Raw genomic sequence first — 8,418 nt, forward strand, 5'->3', positions numbered from 1 at the left:
CTGGAAGTCTCAGCTCGAAAGCCTTCCGGGACACACCCTGCTTTCCAGCGTATCCTGTCCAGAGCTGCTCAAGACCTGGTGGTCTCCCCTTTGACTGTCTCTCTTTGTGTCCTCCAGACTTAGCACGGTGCCGGACACACAGGACGGGCCTGACCTAGACCCAGAATCTACTCCCACTGCCCCTCTACGGTCACCTCCCCAACTCCTCCAGCCTCCCTGCCCCCATCCCTCTGTGGACCAACAGACACTCGCATCCCATGACATCCAAAGCCTGTGGACCACACATGTGTTCTGTGGTCCTCGCACCCTCCTCCCCGTCCTCCCTGGGATAGATGGACTAAATAGAGCCCCATGGCGTCCGGGTCTGCTGAGTGACTTGCCCAAAGAAGAAGGAGGGACCGAGGGCTTTGGGAATTTCCAGAGCTGAGGAGGGAGGGACAGGCATCGGGTAGGGTGGAGAGAGGCTCCTTCCCTCATCCATGTCATGCGTAGGTGGAGACCTAGTGCAGAGGGAAGCGCCCCTCCCCAAGCCCCATGGATTCTGGAGTCAGAAAGCTTGGAACTTGCTTTGCCCATCTATGGGGGGGGGGGGGTGGACCAGAGGCCTTCCAAGGTCCATTCTAGATCTAGCTCGATGACCCGTGGCCAGAGGCCTTCCAAGGTCCATTCTAGATCTAGCTCGATGACCCGTGGCCAGAGGCCTTCCAAGGTCCCTTTTAGCATTAGTTGGAGAGAGGATTGTTTAGACGGGAATAAGCTTCATTCCTGGGAATTGCCAAGTTTGGGATTCCAAGCTGGAAGGGACTGGGCGGTCATCGTCTTGCCCTGTCCTTTTACAGAAGAGAGGCCGAGAGGCTCACCAAGCTAGTTAGGGACTGAGTTGGGACTGGAACCAGGACTTGCTGATCCCATCTCAACCGGGGCTCTGTCCACTATGCCATTCTGTCATGTGGAGAGAGGCAGCTAGAGAGAACCGGGGAAAAGAGAGAAGAAAACACAACCAGGAGACGGCAGATCTGAGCCAATTGACATGATTTATGTGCCTGACCCCAGGCTTCCTGGGGAACTGAGCCATTCACAGAGCCCAGATCCACGGGCAAAGCAGAGTTGGTTTCTCTAAGACCAATGAAACAGGTGATTGAGGAATGAGGGGAAACAAGAAGAGAAACCTTCATAGCAGGAAGACCCAGCTGAGCTTGGCCTGGAGGAGCTCTCGTTGACTCATCTCCTGGGCCATTTGTGGAAAAGGGTTAGTTTGAGAAGGCGTTTGAGTGGGAAGAAGCTTCTGGAGCTTGTGCCCAGCCAGGATTTCCTGAGGGACATGGTGGTCATTGTGTCCTGACCCTTTGGGAATAGCCCTCTGTCGCCCAGAGGCGTGCAGAGACTCAGCTGGGCACCAAGGCTGCCACCTCTGGGAATCCGGGACTGGCATGAAGGGAAGCATTACCCTCTGAGCGTAATAGCATGCAGGGCCCCATGGGGGAAATCAAACAGTTTGCATTTTCTTCCAAAAGAGGAAGGCCCCCTGGGACATCTCTGGTAGCCAGCTGGCTGCTGCCGTGGTCTCGGCTGAGCCCTTCTTCTGGAGGGAGCACTGGATTGATTCCCCCCAAGGCTGTGCTCACTTGCTAAAAGGCAGACTGTTTTTTCAGCCCCACCAGTCTTCCTTTAGCCTTTTCCTTGATGACCACCTCCACTTCCTCCTCTTCCTCTGTCACCTCCTCCAACTCCTCCAACTTCTCCATATTTCTCCCCAATTCCTCAGATGTCTTCCTCTCCCACTCCTTTATCACCTCCTCCTCCATCACCTCCTCCAGGCTTTCCTCATCTTCCTCCTCCGCTTTATCTTCAACATAGAAGTCATTTAGGTCACTCATGAGGCTATCCTAGGGAAAAAAGGCAAGAGCCCTGGCTTGGACTCAGGCATCGTGCCTAGGGTGCCATCAGGGGGGAGCTCAAGCAAAAGAGAAGTCTGTGCTGTCAGTGGCACAATGGGCAAAGGGGGCTCCCCTACCATCCTTGGAGGCCATCCAGCCAAGGTCACTGTTGAGGATGGGGGAGGGGCGCCAATGCCTGTTCTGACCGGGAAAGTCTACTTTTCCAAGGTCAGATTTGGGCTCAGAGGACATTCAGAGGACCCGAGTCGGAATTTGACCCCAACTGCCTGTGTGATCTTTGGCAAGTCTCAACTTCTCTCAGCTTCCATTTCCTGACTGAAGGAGATGGACTTGATGAGCCCTGGAGTCCCTTCCAGACCCCAAGGGTTACCTGGCTGAGTCATTTATCGGCTCTGGGTCTCAGTTTCCCCATCTGTATAATGAGGGAGTTGGGCTTCTTGGCTCTTCTGGCCTACCCTGAAGTGGCTAGAAATTTTGCCAGGGGGTGAGAGCCACAAGCTCAGTGCTGGGTTCCTGGAGGGTGTAAGGAGGTGTCATCCCTCTCTGTCCAAAGCCACTTCCAAAGTCCTTCCTACCACACAATGCTCTGGTCAAGGGAGTGACTAGGAGGTAAGAAATAGTAATAACTTAATTAAATCAATACAAAGTGGAAAGCCTAATTAATTATTCATTCTGAAGAGCAAAGACAAAGGAGGTCCCATGCTTCTTTCCTAGAGGGGAGTGTGGTAGCATCTAGGAAAAGGGGGATGACTTGCCCAAGGGGGAGGTTTCCTCTCTTGGGAGGGCCCTATACCAACTGGCTAACAGGTGGTGAAGGGAGCCAGAGGCAAACTGAAGGTGCTCGAACCCTACGAGAATTCATCATCAGGCCTGACAAGGACCACCCCCTGGGCCCACCTGTAAAGGCCCTTTGGGACCCTCTTGCCTAAGGTCACATGGCAACTTCAACCCCTTCATGCTTCGTGATTTTGTCTGGTTTCTGCCTGCTTGTATTGATCTTATAAATACTAAGTCTTATTCTTCCTCTTTTCATTTTTTCAGATGAGAAAGCTCAGGCCCAGAGGAGTGGCCTGGAGCCTGCCGGTGCATTGCCAGGTCTGGGACCTTTTCTAGACCAAGAGCTGAACTTGTAGCACTGGGTTCCTTAGCCAGACGGCCTTCCGGGGCACGTCTGTGAAGTTAGAGGGGAAGAAAATGACATCTGTATTTGAATGGAATCGGCTTCCTTTGTAATCGTGCCCGCCTCATTTTTTCATTTTAAAGCATGCCTCTGAGAAGAGGTCCAAGGGCTCCCAGGCCTGCCCAGGGCATCCCTGACACAAACAAAAGCCAAGAGCCCCTGGTGTGGCAGCCCAATTTCATAGTGGGAGGATGCTGGAGTGGGACTGAGAGGAGCTGCTTCACGCCCCAGGGCTCTCATTCACTGTGGGGCTTTGGGCATCAGGCTCTTCCTTCTGGAAGGTAAGACACACTGGGCTCTCGGATCCCCCACAGCTTGAGATCCCTGATCCCTTCATCCTAGCCCAAGCTTTTCCTCGGCCACATTCCTCTTTGGACTGCAATGTATTCATCCGCAGAGGAGGGGCACAGCGACCTAATGATGTCCGAGATCCCCTCCAGAGGAGCTTCCTGCTCCTTAGCAACCCCTTCCATCAATTTTCTGGGTCCCTAGAACCCTGGTCCCTGCCTTGGTCCCAAGCCTAAGCTGACCAGGAAAAGACAAAATGGACGGGACTCAAACAATTGGAGATAAAGGTCTGAGGACAAAAGGGGTTGGCTTGGTCTGGATTGGGGCCGACCCTAACAGAACCCCGGGGGAGGCAGGGAGAGACCTCCAGGTGGAAGCTGATGTTTTGAGGATGTTTTCCCACTTTTGTACAAGATATAGAAAGGCCTGGATCCCAAGGAAGGCTCCTCACGCTTCCTGCCTCACCACTCCAGAATGATGGGATCACTCTAAGTAGTCAACACATCCTCACAGCTGAGGATGTAAATTCTTAAGTCAGCCAGAGGCTCTGGGTGCAGCCCTCTGGGGAAGGTTGGGAGAGTGGTGGGATGTGGAGAGGCTTGAGTTCAAATTCTGCCTCTGAGGACCTCTAGCTGGGTAACCACAGGCAAATTAATCAACTTTGTGGTCCTTAGTTTTGTCCTCTGTGAAAAGAGTTTGGATTTTTTTTTACCCTCTTTTTAGATCTGAATCTTACACTGAAACATGTGTGCTAGCTTTCCTCATCAATCCTCATCTCCATCACTTATTTTTCTATTTCCTGTCCCTTTTCTGATCCCCAGCAGTCTGGTAGGCTAAGGCCCTGGAACCTAACACCCTCAGGATCTAGAGCAGCTCCACCTCAGCTGCAGCTCTCCAGGGAACCCTCTGTTCTGTGACAAGGCACAGTCTTTTCTGGTCCTCCCAGAACAGGGGTTCTGGACCTTTTGGGGGTCCTAGACCCCTTCGCTGGCAGGCATTTTGCTGAATTCAGCCCATGGACCCCAGCTCTGAAACATGTTCACAAAAGCATAAAAACAAAGACGGAAGATTGTAAAGGAAATCAATTCTATTGGAATACGATGATCCAAACATCTAGAAACCGGCTTTAGGGAGCCTCAGCTAAAAGACCCAGTTCTAGAGAATCCAAAGTAAATTCTGGTATGTCTAGGGCGGCTGGGTGGCAGTGGATAGAGAGCCAGGCCTGGAGATGGACGAGTCCTCGTTCAAATATGGCCTCAGATACCTCCTAGCTGGGTGACTCTGGGCAAGGCCTAGTCCTTGCTGCTCGTCTGCCTTGGAACCAACACTTAGCATCAATTCTAAGGCAGAAGGTAAGGGTTAAACAGATCAATTCCCCCTCTGAGGGGCCCGCTCAGCCACATGTGACTCTGCCCTCAGGCACGTGGCCCCTTCTTTCTGGGCCTTGGGCTCCTCTCCTGTAAGATGAGGCCACTGGCCAGGATGACCCCCAGGGCCCTTCCCCTCTGGGTGTGATTCTGTGGTTCTTCCGGTGGGGTCTGCGCAGGCGCATGCTGCTGGCCTGCATTCTTCTCCACCCCCTCGCCCCGTCCTTTCCAGGGGCCTCTGCCCCTTGGTTTAGTCCCTCCGGGCCTGGACAGCGGGCTAGGATTCCCCAGGAAGAGCACTCACCCAATTACACATTACGTGATAGATGTAGGTAAAGGTGAGGCTGAACTCCCCGAGCGAGGTGATTAACAGAAGCCAGGAAACCAGCTTCCCCATTGCCTGCGAAAGGAACACAAAGGGGGCTTGGCCACGGCACCGGGCCCTGCTGGAGCTGAGGGCCCCTGACCGAGGGCTCAGCCTGAACTCGGGCACTTCAGAGAGCTTGGTGGTTTGGTTGGCCGTCTGGCCTTGAAAAAGTGATGGAGAAAATGGTGGCTCTTTCCCATCTTTTGGGGGGATTTTCCTGGCACAGATACAGGAATGGTTGGCAGCTTCCTTCTCTGGCTCATGGGACAAATGAGGAAACGGAGGCGAACAGGGTGACGTGACTTGCCCAGAGTCACCCAACCCAGAAAGAGGCGTCTTCTAGGGCCCAGAGACCCCAAGTAGATCCCAGTAATGGGGACATATTGACGAAGCCCTTCAGACGCCACACTGGATCTTCCCAATAACCTCCATTCTCCAGATGAGGGATCTGAGATTCCCGGGATCACAGGACTCCGATTCGGGCCTCCCTGACTGCCCCCTCCTGGCCTCCCCCATTCGGCCTTATCTCCACTGGGTCTGCTGGCTGCCTGCTCAGGAAGACCTGGGTTTGAGTCTGGCCTTCACTACAGAGCAGCCGAGCGTCCCTGAGGAAACGACTCCGCTCGAGGAGCGACTCCTTGGCAGAGGCGCCATTCTGAAGTGAACGAGAAACCCTGGCAGGAGGAGGGTGACTTGGAAAACGAATTTCAGGTCAGATGGCAGGCAAGTCCACGAGGAAAAGGGGGAGGGGGAAAGCCTGCCATGTGGCTGGGATGCCGAGGCCCGGGTGTGGCACTAGGTTGGCCCCAGGGTGCAGGGTCAGGAGGCTGGCTCTTTGGCTCTTCGGTGTGCCTCAGTTCCAGCCCAGCTCACCTTCCCTGGGACCCAGGTATGCATCTCCTCTCTCCAAGCCTTTGCACTGGCCTACCACCCCGCCAGGACCCCTTTCTTCCTTGAAGACAGCCGAGGCACTCTGGGCTACATGAAGCCTTTCCTGTGTCCTCCCTGCCAGGCTCCTTTAGATTTAACCACTGTGTAAATGTTTGTAGTTATTCACTTTATACTGATCCTGGATGGGTGTATATAGGACATAGAGATGGAGAGAGAGAGGATGTGTACATACGGCCAGGGCGGCAGGCAGACATGCTGTTGGTTCCTCCATCAGGATTCCCCGGGGCTCAGCCGGAGCCCCCACATGTCCCCCCCTCCTCCCGACCCCAACATCCTCTGGGCGGGCTGGCTACTTACTGCTCTTCCAAAATTTTTATAGGACATTTCTTGCTCTGTGCACTGCTCGATGATGATGAGAATGACTCCAATGACGGCTAACACGGCACTGAAAATGTTTCCGCAGAAAGCCAACTTTCTCTGAAAAGGAAATGCTTGTTGAAGTGAGTTGAGAAAGGAGCCAGTCCTGGAGGAAATGGGCCTGTTTCTTGCTGGGGGATGTCAGGCCCTTAACTGAACCTTGACTCAGTTTCTTTCCCTTTCCAGGTTCAGACTCCACTAGGGCCTCCCACCAGCTGGTCCTCCAGACACCGAAAGGAACTGGCCACTTGGGGAAGACGCTGGAGGGCCTGTGCACTGTGGGGAAAGGCCCTGGGACTTGGGGTCAGAAGTCCTGGGCTTCTGCCTGGACACTGCTCTGTGCTGCTGCAGGAACTTGGTCCAATCACATGATCCCTCTCTAGACCTGAGCTTGTTCCCATTCTAGGGCCCATCAGGCGGGAGGCCAAGGTTTAACCACTAATGGAGTCAGTAGCCCTCCATCAAAATCAAGGACCAGGAAGACCCGGGCTCTTAACCTGAGCTCCAGTGGTCTGTGGGACGGTTTGTGAACGTTTTTTCTCCATTAGGAATGGTAGCGACCCATGTTATTCACAAGAGGCAATAGACTGCACCAGACTGTTATGGAGGTTCAAGAATAGTTAAGAACCCCTGGGCTATTCTAAGGTCTCCTCCAGGCCTAAAATTCTAGGATTTGAACTTTCTAGTTGATGAGAGGAAAGAAGAAAGAAATAGAGGGAGAAAGAGAAGAAAGGAAGAAAAAGGAGGGAGACAGACAGACATAGAGAGACAGAGGCCATGACAGCAGTTCTATAGAACAGATGGAGGTGACAGAGAGCCCACATGATACCCAGAACATGTCCAAAGACCTGGAGGTGTCCTCCTTTGGCACACTTGATGTGCCGACGAGCAGGTGCAGGTGCATTGGCATCTGGCCCAAAGGGGTCCTGAGCCTGGGCAGGATCCTGGGTCTGCTGCAGTACTGTAGGAGGGCACCTGTACTTGCCTGCTCCTAGTTCTCCTCCCCCAAGAGCCTGCATCCGGGAGCAGGGGCCCCCATCCAGCTCGAGGTGCCTTTACTGTCTCTGCCTCCAGACTTCTCCTCCTCCTCCTCCTCCTGTGCTAAGGACCCGGGTGGCAGGCAAGGCAGCTCCAAATCTTGGGACTTACCGAATGCACGGAGGAGTTCTTTGCTTCACTTATTGAGAGGAATCCAGACAGGAGAAACTGTGTAGAGAAACACACGCTTGTTGATGCCAGCTGCCAAAGAGGCCTCCCCCCAGAACCACACACCTTTGAGAGCTGGAAGGGTCCTCCCTATGGGGCAGAAGATCCAACCAGCGCACACAAAAGGAACCCTCCACAGCAGATGGCAGTTGTCCAACCTCTGCCCAGAGCCGCCCCTTCTACCTCTTGCTCCTAATTCTGTCTTCTGGGGTCAAATGGAACAAGCTGGCTTCAGAATTCTGGGTTCACACTCACCACTGGCACTCACTACCTGGTGACCTTCTCCAGGCCTCAGTTTCCTCATCTGTAAAATGGTGGGGGGGGGGAGGGTTGGCCTTGAAGAATTCTTCCAACTCTAGATCTAAGGAGTCTGATCCCTCCTCCCTTCAGCTCTTCACTTACCCAGCACTTGAATCCCTTCCTCATTTAAATTCTCTTCAGCAAACAAAAGGACACTGGGTGGCATTCCCTTCTCCCTTCCCCCCCTTGGGTGACCAGCTGTAAGAGTGTCCCCGTCCAGCAAGCACTCAAGAAGCTGACTAGATTTTGACCAGACAGAACGCTGAGCCTGAGGCCTAGGGAAGGCAGAGAGGTCCTGTGGGTTCATGGGCAAAGGGGAATTCCTGGGGTGGAAGTTCCCTCCACTGAACACTCAGGCAATAAGGCAGATGGAGTCCCCTAAGGCACCCAATAGCTTGCTCAGGGCTATAAAGACAGGAAGGGGTGGAAAGCAGTTCCCATCCATTCCATTCCCCAGTGAGTGGCCCTCCTTGGGCTCCTCTGAGCAAGGCAATTCAGCAGACA

General features: G+C 53.7%; 1 protein-coding gene across 4 annotated transcripts in view; it reads right to left on the bottom strand.

Moving 5' to 3' along the window:
- Positions 1-1,015: 1,015 nt before the first annotated feature.
- The window catches only part of MS4A13 (membrane spanning 4-domains A13), a 23,285-nt gene continuing 15,882 nt past the window's right edge, over positions 1,016-8,418 (bottom strand). For all 4 annotated transcript variants that reach the window (XM_056801661.1, XM_016423564.2, XM_007497593.3 and 1 more), the window contains exons 5-8: positions 7,558-7,614; positions 6,349-6,468; positions 5,038-5,133; positions 1,016-1,886 (exon numbers count right to left, since the gene is read on the bottom strand). In XM_056801661.1, the coding sequence (XP_056657639.1) occupies positions 1,629-1,886; positions 5,038-5,133; positions 6,349-6,468; positions 7,558-7,614 (531 nt within the window). In that variant the 3' untranslated portion in view covers positions 1,016-1,628. The remainder of the gene's footprint in view (positions 1,887-5,037; positions 5,134-6,348; positions 6,469-7,557; positions 7,615-8,418) is intronic.

Source organism: Monodelphis domestica, chromosome 6 (assembly GCF_027887165.1).
Source record: "Monodelphis domestica isolate mMonDom1 chromosome 6, mMonDom1.pri, whole genome shotgun sequence".
NCBI lineage: Eukaryota > Metazoa > Chordata > Mammalia > Didelphimorphia > Didelphidae > Monodelphis > Monodelphis domestica.